This window comes from Vulpes vulpes, chromosome 5 (genome assembly GCF_048418805.1).
Source record: "Vulpes vulpes isolate BD-2025 chromosome 5, VulVul3, whole genome shotgun sequence".
Classification (NCBI taxonomy): Eukaryota; Metazoa; Chordata; class Mammalia; order Carnivora; family Canidae; genus Vulpes; species Vulpes vulpes.
Window position 1 is genome coordinate 119341979 of NC_132784.1, and position 15507 is coordinate 119357485.

At 36.5% G+C, this 15507-nt stretch overlaps 1 protein-coding gene across 4 annotated transcripts in view; it reads left to right on the forward strand.

The window, feature by feature from the left end:
* HGF (hepatocyte growth factor) overlaps positions 1-15507 on the forward strand; it is an 80500-nt gene that overhangs the window by 28840 nt on the left and 36153 nt on the right. For all 4 annotated transcript variants that reach the window (XM_026006117.2, XM_026006116.2, XM_072759817.1 and 1 more), the window contains exon 8: positions 13933-14107. In XM_026006117.2, the coding sequence (XP_025861902.2) occupies positions 13933-14107 (175 nt within the window). The remainder of the gene's footprint in view (positions 1-13932; positions 14108-15507) is intronic.

The following is a 15507-nucleotide window of genomic DNA, read 5'->3' on the forward strand; positions in this document are numbered from 1 at the left end:
CACTGGTTCACTGGTTCAGTCTCTTGTGGTTTCAATGCCGAGGTCCTTAGCTCCTAAAGATTGCCTGATCCTTCCTGCTGCATGATCCTCTCCACAGTAGAGGAGTTTACGTCTTCAAGGCTAACAGCATAGCTTTCTGCTGATTTGAGCCTCTGCTTCCTGTATTCTCTTTTAAAGAGCTCACCTGATTAGGTCAGAACCACCCAGGGTAAGTTCCCTTTAATTAACTTAAAGTCAACTGATTAGGGAGTTTACTTGCATCAGCAGAATCTCTTCACTTCCGTTGTATGACATAAACTAATTACAGAAGTCTCCAAATTCGTGTCTGTGAAACTCACGGGAACACAACAGAGTCTTGTTGGAGTCTGTGGGCATGGACAACTTGGAGGTTCAAATTCTAGCGCCTTTACTTCCCTGTGAATTCTTGCCCAAAATCTTCTGCTTGAGATGCATGTATTCCTAAGGGGTTGGTCAAGTTCAAAATCCTACCTTTCCATGCACAATTGCCCTTTCCTGCTTTACTGAGCAAAAGCAAACTGCCCATCCTTCCTGAATTTTAATGCAATGCATTGTCTTGGGGTATAAAAACCTTGGGGACACTAAGCCAAAGGACCTTTGAAAATATTATTCATGCTGCTGATCATTTATGTGTTATTAATAATCACATAACTGTATCCAGAATATATACATATATGTATGTGTGTGTATGTGTGTGGTATATACGTGTATTTATCTCAGAATTCTGTGGCAACAGAAATTTAAATAATTAATTTCAAAATATAAAAAAATCTTTCAGAAAAGTATGATGGGGTGAAGAATAAAAATCTCTCCAATATAAAATGCATTAAATTCAAATAACATTCCATGGGTAAAGTGGAGTGGAAAAAAAAATGATTCCAGGAGAAAAAGAGCTTGATAATGTACACCTATCTAGGAACAGGTAGGTATCAAATCACTCCTACTTCGAGTCTATTAATCCATTTAAAAGTGTGATATAAAAATTTTGGTTTCAAAAATGTCAGTAGTTAACATATGCTAGAAATCACATCTTTTGCAGCTATTTAAACTTACCATTAAAAATGTAGGTGTCAACTTAGAAACACGTGAGAGAGCAAAATACTTTTTCAAAATTCTTTTAGTAATAGAAACAAACAAACAAAAAAACAAAAGCAAAACCAAAACACCATCACCAGCTGAAGACCACTGAACCAGAAGCATCCTTTCCATTCCCAGTAATTGGTCCGGAGGGGACTGAGAAACGAGGCAGGTGGGTGTGAGCAGAGCTGATTTGAAAACAGGCCGGTAATGTGAATTAGTGCAGCAAGCAGTGAGGATAACAAGGCGAGGAAGGATGGGAACAGTACTGAAGAGGCTGAGTGCCCAATATGTAATGACAAATGGGATGTAGTGGGAAACGAGATAGGAAAAGAGGAGAGTCTTAAAAATTTCCTGAGTCATTGCCTATTTGAGGAAGATGTAACTTTGAGGAGAAAGTCAAGAAAGTGTAGTTCTTCTTATGCAGGTGCTTAATCTCTGCTCAGAACACATCTAAGTTCGATCTTCTCTGAAGGTCATGCAAAATCATAAGTAAATAGTGGCAGCAAAAACCTCTGCGGAGCCAGCAATTCCAGGGAGCGTACAAAAGATACAAGGCAGATTGTCGGCCCCTTTTCCATAGGATTTATTCAATAAATATTTACTGGCTAGTTCTTACACCTCAAACACTTTTCTAGAGTCTGGAGATATAGAGGTGAATAAAACACTTGAAGGCCTATGATGAAATTAAAATTTCAAGGCCTTGGCTCCAATTAATAGGGTAAAAGCTGACATTGCCTTGACAATGGCATACTCACACCTTTCAGGGCCAAAGTTTTGAATACTGCCCATTGTTCCTTTTATTTGTTAAAAAGCCAAATGAACCACAGATGTGTTCCTGGCACTTTGCATCCAACCTTTTAATCCTACAATTAATGATTGCATCCCTGAAAGTGCAGGACAAATGTGGCTCGTCGCCTGACAAATGTGGGCCATGGTGTCCAGTGGCAGGCCTTCTCAGTTACCCTTCACGCCATATTCCTCACAAGATGATTTCTACCCAGATGGCAACCGCTCACAAATATTCTAGCCATATACCATTTAAAAATATATATTACAGCTTTATTTGAAAATTATACCTCAAGAAACTGGGGAAAAGCAGTTTCAAAATTTTATGAACAGATTGCCTCCTTCTGAGTGTGTCTGGAACAGTATAATATGCATATATTCAGGTCTCTTCTAAGAATTATTGAATCAAAAGCACAGACAAGGGTGGAAAGGAGGGAATTGAATATCTTAAATTTGCCAGAAGGTTCTTGCACACTTTAGCTCTGGAACCACCCCTGATGTAGAGTGAAGTAAGCAGATCGTCTGAAGAAGGGGCAAGTGTAAAGTCCAGATGCTGCATTGTGAGGCTCTCCATTCCAGAGCCAACAGGGTTTCTATCTCAGTCGATCAGTGTGGGGTTCCCTAGAGGCACAGAGGGAAAATGCACATACCCAAGGGCAGATCCCATCCTCTGGAGGTTGGTGGTCCTCACCCAAAGTGACTGGGTTCCTACCATTCTTCAACATCACATCACTGCCCAAGGCCCTGTGAGCAGAGTCCAGCCATTCCTGTTGTTTCTGAGAGAATTCTGTGCCCCACCCCTGAATGTCATCCTAATTCGGACTCCTAATCCTATATTCTTCTTCCCCTACTGGGCTCCTTCCTCAGGCAACATGAGCATGTAGTAGGCAATCCTTCATTTCAGGGGTCAGTGTCACTCCAGTTCAGAGTTTCGGGTCAAGTCCATCATCTCTCCCTGTTGAAGTAGACTCCAGAGTCCCATAGAGAGAGTCATTTCACTAAGTTATGCTGAGAAACTTCAGTGAGCAGAACTGGGTGTAACTGAACTCTGAAATCCTGGCCTGAAGGAGCTACTAGCTACCCACTAGTAGGGCTGTTTTTATTGATATTCTCCCTTAAAAACTCCATGACCATCTTTCACATGTGCTCCACACAGTGACTTTGCTCTGCACCATCCATGTCTGGGTCTACCTGGCTATAAAACTTTAACAGATTTCCAGGTATATGGAATTTTAAGACATTGCAAATATATAACTAGACCAGAAATCCTGCATAGTACCTGAATGAAGTACTCAGTTTCTCTTGATTTTCCTCTGTAATAATTTTATATTCTGAATAACAGCTTGTTCTGTGGATTAGTTCACGGCTTTTCAGAGAGAAATAATATTTGTAGGGAGTCATTCTATTTTTCTGAAGTGAAAATGGCTCCCTGGCAATTAAAAAGCTATCTTTTGGTTGATGTGTCATAGAAAATCTTACTGATTATTCAAATCGGTTGTTCACAAACTTCTTGAACTGAAGATATCTTTACACTCTACCTTTTTTGAGAACCCAAATTGTGTATGCGGGCTATACGAATCAATGTTGACTGTATTGAAAGTTAAATTATGAATTAAAAAATATTCATTCATTAAAAATAGTAATCTCATTGGATGCTACTCAATACAACATATTTAAAGTGAAAAATAACTGACTTTTTCAGAAAAATTGGGAGAAAAATGGTATTTAGATTTTTTGCAAACTCAGATATTTTGCAAATTTCTTCAGTGTTACTTAATTAGAAGAAGATAGCTTTGTATCTCGTGTTTCCTTTTGCATTCAATTTTTTGGAACATAAACACCAAGTGCATCTAGGAATTTCACTCTCTAAAGGACAAATGACATCTTAGCATTGTTATGAAAGTAGCTTTGATCTTCTGAAAGGCTCTCTGGAACCCCAGGTATCCTTCTGCAAACATCTTTTTTTTCCTACATGTCAGCCACGTAATGCTGATGTGGTCTCATTGGAAGATACTTTAACTGGCGTATACGTGTTGGCTCCTCCAATTGTTTTCCGCCTCTCACCACCAGTGACTTATCCAGTTGGAGATTTCTGTCACCTGTCACTTGTTTCTGGTATTCTTCTTTTATCCTGTAAGATGGTCTAATCTGAGGTTCAACTCTCTTTTGTATGACCTATACCACCATTATGTTTAACAACCAAAAATCTAGAATAATTCTAGACATGCTCTTTCCTTCACCTCTCACATTTGGTCCATCACGAAGACTTGTCCATTTCATCTTGTACATACCTCTCAAATCTGCCCATTTTGCTCTCTATCTCCTTTATCCGAGACAGTGCTGTTGTGTTCTTGAATATTTAAGTGGCCTTCTGAAAGGAGATGAATCCATGTTTACTAGTTTTTCCCTTCAATCCCTTCTTCACACTGCAAATAGAATGATATAAAAATCTGAGTATGTCATTTCCCATCCGTAGCACACCACACACACACACACACACACACACACACACACACACACGGTAAAAACTCTTCAGTGATTTCCTTTGACCTCAGAACAAAGACAAAATAAAATCATCTTACTAAAAAAACTTATCCCCAACCACCTATATGCCCCCCATTCTATCTACTCCATCTAGAATCGCTCACTTCCTGTACTTTATATTTTCCATATTCTCTTTACAGTTCCTTTGCCCCTGCCATATCCTCTGCCTTGAACATTTTTTTCTTCTTACTCACCCACTTGACAGCTACTCATTGTTCAAATTTCAACTCAGTTACTATCTCCTCAGTTATTTCTTCATTTGACTCCCCTGACTTGGTCAAATTCCTTATTATGTATTTATACTACCATAGACCTCTCCTTCTAAGTACTTCTCAGACTCTGGTCTTTACATTTGTTCTTGAAGGATGTTATTCCTACAGAGTGATAATTTGTGTGTGTGGGTATGTACGTCTCCTGGAGTTTCTTCTATGGTTCTAGATTTGCATATGACAACTTACTTATTCTCAGACATTGCCACCCAGGAAGATTTCTTCTTATCATCCTACTCATCCTGAGGTTTCACACTTCCCTGAACTACTGTTGGTCATATGTACCTCGTTGTCTTTTTTTTTATAAATTTATTTTTTATTGGTGTTCAATTTGCCAACATATAGAATAATACCCAGTGCTCATCCCATCAAGTGCCCCCCTCAGTGCCCGTCACCCAGTTACCCCCACCCCCCACCCACCTCCCCTTCCACCACCCCCTAGTTTGTTTCCCAGAGTTAGGAGTCTCTCATGTTCTGTCTTCATTTCTGATATGTCCCACCCATTCATTTGGGGAATATAAAAAATAGTGAAGGGGAATAAAGGGGATAGGAGAAAAAAATGAGTGTTCCTGGTTGTCTTGATGACTTTTTCTTTACCAAAAGAGAGACAAATTTCATTATGTTCTACCTTATTCTTCTCCTCCTCTTTCTTTATTTTTAAATTCTAGATACAAACGTGTCCAAGACCATTTTATTAATTTTTTAACAGATTACTATAGTGTAGTTGATATAATCTGCATACATTTAATTTATATAGTTTGATAGGATCAAGCATATGCATAAACCCATGAAACCATTTCCACAAATAAGGTATTAAACGTATCTATCATTTCCAAAAGTTTCCTCCTGCCTGCCCTCCGCTTTTTTTATGTATGTCTAAGAACACAACTTGAGATCTACTCTTGACAGGTTTTTAGCATATGATGTAGTATTGTTTAACTATAGATACTATGTTGTACAGATTTCTAGTTCTCTAGAAGTTACTCATCTTGACTAACTGAAACTTTATACCTGTAGAGCGACTCTCCATTCAGAAACGAGACCTAGGCAGATCTTTGATAGCTTTCTATTCAAACCATTGTTAGAGACTGAACTATGCAGTTCCCCCAACCCTACCCCCACCACACACAAATTCACATATTTAAGCTTAAATCCCCAATGTGACTATATTTGGAGATAGGACTTTTAGGAGGTAATTAAGGTTAAATGAGGTCATAAATGTGGGATGCTAATTGGATGGATTGAGTAGCCTTTTAGGTAGAGTAAGACAGACCTCTCTCTTTCTCCTCCATATGAGGATATGGTAAGAAGGTGACCATCTGCCAGCCAGGAAGACAGCTCTCACTAGAAACCAAATTGTCTGGCACCTTGATCTTGACCTTCCTAACCTCCAGATTTGTGAGAAATACATTTCTGTTATTTAAGCTCCTGAGTCTATGGTATTTTTGTTATGGTGGTCCAAGCAGACTAATACAGGCATGTTGCCATTGGTAATAAATAAAATAATCCTTTCTTCCAGTAACCAATGTACATTGGTGTCATTTTAAAAAAATATGTAACCTTGTGTGTTTATATGTTGGAAAAATAATTTTAGCAAATTATTTTCTTTCTTTTTTTTATTTAAAGATTTTACTTATTTATTTGAGAGAGGGATAGCAAGAGAGAGCATGAGTAGCAGGGAGAGGGAGAAGCAGACTCCCGGCTGAGCAGGGAGCCTGAAGTGGGGCCCGATCCCAGAACTCCAGGATCATGACCTGAGCTAAAGGCAGATGCTTAGCAGACTGAACCCCCCCAAGTACTCCCCCTAGTTATTTCTTTCTTAAGGAAAGCTTTTATTCCTCTGTAGTTTACTATTTTATCCAAGGCTAGAACAGAAATTCATAGAAATAAAATCTTATTATATTCTGAGTCAGGAAAAAACAATACCATCAATGACTCTCTCAAGCGAAAGGTCTTATACTTGGAGGTCTTTTTCAAGATAACTTGAAAAAGGAATAGAGTATAGAATTGAAGATCTTTTTTTAAAAAATTGTACTTAGGGATCCCTGGGTGGCGCAGCGGTTTGGCGCCTGCCATTGGCCCAGGGCGCGATCCTGGAGACCCGGGATCGAATCCCACATCGGGCTCCCGGTGCATGGAGCCTGCTTCTCCCTCTGCCTGTGTCTCTGCCTCTCTCTCTCTCTCTCTGTGACTATCATAAATAAATAAAGATTAAAAAAAATGTTTAAAAAAAATAAATAAATAAAATAAAAAATTGTACTTATTTATTCATATTCATGAGAGACAGAGGGAGAGAGAGAGAGAGGCAGAGACACAGGCAGAGGGAGAAGCAGGCTCCATGCAGGGAGCCTGACGTGGGACTCGATCCCGGGGTCTCCAGGATCACACCCTGGGCCGAAGGTTGGCACTAAACCGCTGAGCCACCCAGGCATCCTAAATTGAAGATCTTTAATGAAAGTCTTCTCTTGAGCATTTTACAACAGAAAAGTCTTGGATAAAGTCCAAGGAAAAATTTCAGATAGTAATTCTAGGTCCATATGGAAACCAAACGTGCAAGCAATTTGAGGTTTGTCCTTTGGAGGTCTTTATACTACTTTTGCATGTCAATTTTAAAACCAGAAGTTCTTTAAATTTTCATTGAGCCTGATCTTGACATTCATGGCCCAAAGAGCCCAAGTCTGTTGATGGGAGAATAGCTTGACACACTGTTCTCCATCTCCAGGGACCTCCATAAAGTAAATCCTATGTTTCTGTGGCTCTTCAGTAGCTGAAATGGGAATAGAAGTTCGTTGGGCTGAAGTATTCCAAGGAATAATCAGATATTTGTCCAATGGCCTATTGGACAGCTTGCTTCTGGCTATCGGCAAAAGAACAGCAACAGTTTGATACGGCTGGGGCAGATGGGGAACTATAAATGCAAGGATTTACTTATTGTTCATGTAAAGGTTACGGAGCTCTGGGCATGGCTCTCTATAATATACATGTGCACTCATACACTCCAGTGGCATTTCACAGACCTCTTCCAGGGCCGGGTAGTTTCTCAGCAAAAATCTGACTAGCCTTTCATAGAGAAATAATTAGAGTTGTTACCAGTTATCTTGTTCTAGTGGTTTTTCTGTTAGTGGCAAGATGTTCATCTCAAGGTTTAATGTTCATTCTCTCTCAAAAACAAAATCTATTTAAACCTCAAAGTTCCCTACCAGATATGATAGCAATCATCATAACACATCCATACCAGCAGGGTGAAATTCGTGTTCCAAGAGGCACCCATTTGATTATGTTGTAAAAGGACAGTGAAAAATGTCAGTAGCACATGTTCTTTGTAAAGCATTTTCAAATAGAAAACTTTGTGTCAATCATCAAAGAAAAACACTTTTTCACTCATAGGCCACTAAGGATCATATAACTATTTTTGCATTTGCTCCAAAGGATAGCCACTACTGACACCCTTGAACAAATTTTTTTTTTTTTTTTTTTTTTTTTGTGAGGAACTCTCTTATTTGTCAGTTTCTAGTATTTTCAGTGGCTTGGTAGACATACTTGCAAAAATGTATGAAGCCTCATATGAAGCTTCACACAACTTGATCAACTTCAGCTGATATTCAGGGGTGTTTCTGTGTATCTTTAACACTTCGGTTGGCCACTGGACACTTCAACATCTTCCCTTATTCAGGTCCCACTTCAAAGTTTTAAGTCCAAAGGAATAGCGTTCCCAAAATGTAGTAGCTTTTCCCAAATTGACTGGTATGAAACATTTGTTTTTGCATCAAGTTTTGCTATTTATACAGTAGGATAAAGGAGTCCATTTAATTGCAATTCAAGAATAATTGTGTTTGAAAAGGGACTATGTATGTAGGTAACAAAGATGAAACATTTGCACCCCAAGTAAGGAGTCTTAATGAAAGACTTAATAAAAATCATTCACATGGTCCCAGGTGAGGGGTCTATGAAAAATCATCAGATAATATGTATTCAAATAATATGCATGAAGTTTCATAATTCCTATTACTGATGAAAACTAGTGATCTTGTACTAATATATCTTTTTTTGGCCTTTGATATTTATTCTATATTTTACCACCAGAAATCATGTAGTTTTTGTTTATAAGTTCACTTTTAGCAGCTGAATGTCAGATCGGGTAAATACAGACATGCTAACTTCAGAAGGGCACTTGTTAGTTAATGAAAAATATTATCTCAGTACTTCTATTTTGTAGTTAAAATCATAAGAAATATTTCCACTGAATTAAAACACAAAAATAAATAAATCATCAAGTTGCTTGAGATTATGTATTTAAAAGTTATAGATGCTTATTAAAATAATAGTTAATAGAATATTATTAATTAGATTTTTAAATATTTTGTTGAGGCCTATCTTAGGCTACTGTAACAGAATACCATAGACTGAGTGGCTTATAAACAACAAGTATTTATTTCTGACAGTTCTGGGGGTTGGGAAGTCAAAGATCAAGGTTCCAGAAGATTCATCACATGGTGGAAGGGGTGAAGGAGCTCTCTGGTATCTTTTTTATATAGGCACTGATCCCACTCATGAGGAATCTGCCCCTATAACCTAATTACCCACCAAAAACCTCATATCCTAATATCACCACATTTGTGATCAGGTTTTCAACATATGAATTTTAATTTCAAAAAGTTTGAATTTCCACCAACACATTAAAATCTGTTAAATAGGGACACCTGGGTGGCTCGGTGGTTGAGCCTCTGCCTTTGGCTCAGGTCATGAATCCTGGGGTCCTGGGATCGAGTCCTGCATCAGCTCCTTGCAGGGACCCTGCCTGCTTCTCCCTCTGCCTATGTCTCTGCTTTTCTCTGTGTCTCTCATGAATAAATAAATAAAATCTTTAAATAAATCTGTTAAAGAATCAAATTACTTAAAGTAAATCCAAACTTGTGTTTTTTATTTACTCATTTTTAAAAAAGATTTTATTTATTTATTTGAGAGACAGAGGAGAGGGAGAGAGAGCATGAGCAGGAATAAAGGCAGAGGGAGAAGCAGACTCCCCGCTGAGCAGGGAGCTTGATGTGGGGCTTGATCCCAGATGCTGGGATAATGACCTAAGTCAAAAGGCAAATGCTTGACTGACTGAGCCACCCACACGCCCCTTATTTACTCATTTTAACTTATACTGTCTTTAAGTGAATATTTAGTGATTTCTTAAATTACATCAAAGATTTTAAATTATACTAATGAAAGTTTAGAAAAAACTGTTCAACAAAATTATTCAAATGAGGATTTTATGATTGCTACTTTTAAAAGTGAAAGAATCACTAATTAAAATTTATTGGGGACCTCTGCAGTTGAGGCGCAAAATTAGTACCAACAATTAGGACTCTGAACTTGACACTGGAATTTCAGTGGATCAATCAACAGTGAAATATTTTCCTTAATATTTTTATTCAAGTTTTTTTTTTAACCTGGGGCTTTTTACTTGGGGTTTTCACAGATACTCAAATTAGGAAAAGTTTTCATTTTCTACGAGCCTTAAGATTTTATGTTTCCTCTTAAAATTTTCTGATGAACATGTAATTACTCATTGAGTTTTCTAGGTATTGATTTCTTCAAGAATTATGATAATATTTGTTTAATTATCTCTTTTATTCAAAAAGTGCAATTAAATTTGTTTTGAGTTTAAGGCTCTGAATTTCAATTGTCATGAGTTATGTTTACAAAATGTTGCTTTAATAAAGGTATTCATGAAAAAAATTACTTTGAAAATCCAATTACTCTTGTCTAATAACACATTCTAGAAATTATCTCTGATTTTTAATCTTATATTGACATCTTAGTGTCCAAGAAGCAGAGCATGTTAATCTCCGATGGGCTCAGCCTCTAGCTATGTTCTCAGGGAGATGTGGTGGACCCATATCTAGCCAAAGGCTGCCTTGATTGACCTTGAAACTCACTAAGACTGAGTTTTTTGATTACATGTTCACAATGTCAGAGTAATACTTGAGAAAAAATGGGTCAGTAATAAACAAATAAAACCAAACACACATAAATACATAGGAAAGTAAGACAGTAGAAGTACCCAAGATAGACAATGAAGTCCCTAAGAAGATTAATTGAAGCGCTTTTGCTCTAGCTGTCCTAACTCTGACCTTCCTCCCCTTGTCTGGACTCGAAGTCCTAACTCAGTTTGCTTCCCAAGAACTTGTGCCCAAGAAGCAGGGGAGTAAAAACTTTTCTTCCTAAAATGTTAGGGTGATGAATTGATGGGTTCCTGGAGACACTTGTTTTTGTCTTTTTTTATATCATAGCTTTGTAACTAGGTATGAAATATGTCAGTAAAAGCTTGAACTTTTAACTGTTTTAAAGTTATCATCCTTTAAAGATGTTCCCCTTCATATATACCCAGTATCCCCAGATCATTTAACAGTTAAATCATCAGAAATGGTAGCTTGGTGACATTTGTTTCAATAATATATAGTTCCTGAGGACCTGTGAAATCCATCTTACTTTTCTATTTCATCTAAGAACTTTAATTTTAAAGCTTTTTTTCCCCTTTACTATCACTGCCTAGGATTTTTTTTTAAGATTTTATTTATTTATTCATGAGAGACACACACAGAGAGAGAGAGAGAGAGAGAGAGAGAGAGAGGCAGAGACACAGGCAGAGGGAGAAGCAGGCTCCATGCAGGGAGCCCGACGTGGGACTTGATCTCGGGTCTCCAGGACCATGCCCTGGGCCAAAGGTGGCATTAAACTGCTGAGCTACCCCGGGCTGCCCAGAACTTTAATTTTAAAATCATAAAGGACTTAGTTAACTAGCACTGACTCTTTCTATACAAGTCATTTCTTCCAGGCCAATAATTTTTGTGCTTCCTGAATTGATATATGTTACCAATATCAGAACATATTAATTCTCAGAAATCAACTCTCAATGAGCACTTTGAAAATCGATCTCTGGACATTTTGCTTATCTTCATTTGAAGTTCCTTTTAATTTAAGGTATTTCTGAGTCAAATTTTCATTCCCTGCAGTGGATACATAAGAAATAAAAACATATTTTAAAAGGAACTGAAGAAAAGTTATTTTAAGGGCAATTTTTGGAAATCTGTTTATACAACATATTCCAGTGGTTGACATGTTCATTGATTAATCCTCCTTCTTTTTTACTGAGTTTCATAAAATAACTCCAAGCTTAGGTTCCACTTAGTTTTCATGGAACTCAGTGAAATAAAACATTAAGCCCCATAAAGAGTAATTATTTGTTAAAAAAATGTATTTATTCATTCATTCCTTTATTTTAAAGATATATCTATCTGTTTTAGAGAGAGAGAAAGAGAAAGAGTGTGAGTGGAGGGAGAGGTAAAGGGAGAGGGAAAAAAAGAATCATAAGGAGACTCCCTGCTGAGCACTGAGTCCCAGATGGATCTCAGTCCCTTGAGTCTGAGATCATGACTTGAGCCAAAATCAAGAGTTGGCTGCTTAACCAACTGAACCACGCAGGAGCTCCACACAGAAAGAAATTTAAATAAAATGAGGAGCAGTTTAAAAAAGAATTTACACTATTACATGTGGAACACTTTTATAGACATCCCTAGCCTCTGAAGGCATATCTAATTCTGACTTCTTTTGAGAAATGACACATAAAATTCCAGAATGTATAAATTAAAGGCATTTGTTCAAATCCTAGACTGTCTTAGTGAGTTTGGAGTTTTATTGTCAGTTTGAGTTTTATCCAGGGGCATTTTCAATGACCATTTAGATTGTAAAGGTTACTGGGGAGTATACATTGACCTCACTCTACAGAACCATATATATTTTCAAGTATGTTTTGAGAAGGTATACGAATTTTAGTTGCTCTAGAAAGTTTTCAGTTACATTTTGTTTGAATAAACATCATTAAAGACAAAAGAGCAGGTCCAAGTTGTAATAAAATTTTAAGTTTTGTACTTTTTTTACTTTGTTATGGAGATTTTTGTGATCTGTATGAAATGCGGTAAGAATTGTATTTGGGCTAGGAAAAATAAGTAAATAAATCTGCCTAGGAACAACTGATTTCTTTTAATGCTAACAAACTGATTTAAAAAATTAACATACCAGCTTAGAATATGTTTATTGTATTGGAAGAAAACTGTGGTTAATGCCATTATCAACTTTTATGTGTATTTAAACAAACTGATTTTAGGATTAATTGTATAGTCATTCAGAAATACTATCTATTCAGCATATATTAGTTATAAGTGACACATGGCAGTAAATGTGTTTAAAGAATTTTTCACAAATATACTATTTTAGTGTTTGAATGAAAAGAAAATTGGAATAGAGATAGTAATAATGATAAATTGATTTTTTTAAATGTTCTCTAGATCAACTATTCCCTTTCTTACTTTTTTTATGGCCAACCTTACAGCATAGTGCTTTTTATTTTTTATTTACTTTTTAAAAAAGATTTTATTTATGAGAGAGAGAGAGAGAGAGAGAGAGAGAGAGAGAGACTCAAGTTCCATGGAGGGAGCCTGATGCTGGACTCGATTCTGGGACTCCAGGATTATGCCCTGGGCCAAAGGCAGGCGCTAAACTGCTGAGCCACCCAGGGATACCCTATTTACTTATTTTTAAAAAGATTTTATTTATTTATTAAGAAAGAGAGAGAGAAAAAAAAAACTTGAGCAGAGGCAGGGACAGGGGCAGAGGGAAAAGCTGACTCCCTGATGAGCAGGAAACCTGACAAGGGGCTTGATCCCAGAACCCTGGGATCATGACCTGAGCCAAAGGCAGACATTTAAGCGACTGAGAAACTCAGGCATCCCAGCTTAGTGCTTTTTTAATTTCCTTATGTGATCACTATATGTTTCTCATATAGTAGATGTTTCTCAATTTCTAAAGTAAAAAAAAAACTGATTAAAAATTAAAAACATATTTATAAATAAATGTTTATTAATAAATAGAAAGATTTTATATCTGATGTCAATGAATGAGTAGACAGATCCAGGGAATTTAAGTGTTATTAAATGATGCTCTTTCAAACTAATCTGTATAAAGCCAAGCTAGAATTTTCTATTTCATGAGCAGAGAAATCCTTGAGTCCATCATTCCTTTAGGTGGACTGAGGTAGCAATACTGATCCCTTGAATTTTTTATTCTATTCAATTTTTATAAAAACCTATGTGACAGAAAACCCTAGTAATACATATGCAGATTAACACTGAGGTAGATGACAAATTGAAAGATTTTGCTTAAGTTTAATATTTCTTTTTATCAACAGCTCACAGTACTATGAATGATACAGATGTCCCTATGGAAACAACTGAATGCATTCAAGGTCAAGGAGAAGGTTACCGGGGCACCATCAATACCATTTGGAATGGAGTTCCATGTCAGCGTTGGGATTCCCAGTATCCTCACCAGCATGACATAACTCCTGAAAATTTCAAGTGCAAGTGAGTATATTAGGTACATACACATTTCAGTAGACTCTGCAGGAAATGAAGCTGAATAGTTACTCTTTACTAACTTCTGTGTTAGTAATTCTTATACTTTGGTGTGCTGAGGGACAATCAGGACTTGAAAGGCAGATTCATGCCCCCAGATATTTTGATTTCTAAGGACTGGGATCTGGACCTCAAATCTGCATTTTAATGAACACTCTAGGTGATTTTGAATCAGATGGTGATACACCATATCTTGTAAAACACATCTCTAGGTTTCTGATCACAGCTTTGATTTTGCAGGTGCACTTAATAAATCATTAATGGTAATGATAACCAGGCAAGTTTCTAATTAGTGCCTTCTTAAAATTTCACATTAATTTTAAGGGGATTACATATTTTTTCTTTCACAAGAAGAGGCATACCTTGATTTCAGTCAGTATTGTAAACTAATGCATTCTCAGCCTTGAAGTAATATTATTTTTAAAAATTTAAATATGTTTTCTATTGTTTCTAGATTTCCTTTCAAAAGTGGGAAAGTAAAACAATTGTTTAGATAAATCAAGCCAAAGAAACCGCCCTTGAATACCAATTATATTGCTGCTATGTACCTTCTCCGTAGCTGTTTTTTTTCACCACTTGACTTTAGCTACACAGAACAGCCACAATACCATGTGTTTTTAAATTGTCCACCTTGTTATGAGGAACATAAAATGATTGCTTTTGAAATTTATAACAGACGTGCCATTCATAGTGGCTTTGCTGAAATAGCACCTATAAATAACATATATTGGCTTTATGTAATTGGCTTTTAATAAGAGAGCTTAACATTTCAAGATGGAGAATTATGAGCACTAGTTGGCCCATCCACTGGAGAGAGGAGATATTTTATAGGTGCTTTTTGTTGTTTGTTTGTTTTAGCTAATTCAGTGTATTTGCTTAGATAGTAAATAATCATTTTATTATTCTTTCATTATCTTATAATAACAAATTTTTACTTGTCATTGTGGGTTTGCTTCACTCATTTCCTTCATAGCGATTCTCTCTGTTCCTGACCCATGTGTTTCACACTTCAGAAATAAATACCAAAGTAGAGAAAGCAAAGAAAATGGGAAAAGATTAGTTAACACAGACAAAGGAGACAGTATCAGCGCCATTCACATATTTTGTTAATGTCTAATGACTGGTAATAATATTCAAGAAATTGTAGATGTACAAATATTCAAAAGAATTTAAGCAATTATTTATCTAAAATAGCAAATTTGTGTAAACTTGGTGTAAAACTTAACACACATATTTTATATTGACATATTTTTGTAAATATAAGTATATATTAGTTAAAAGAATAAAAGATTTTCTTCATCTTAATAATTTTATAATTTATAAGAAGGCTAATGACTTTAATATGGGTT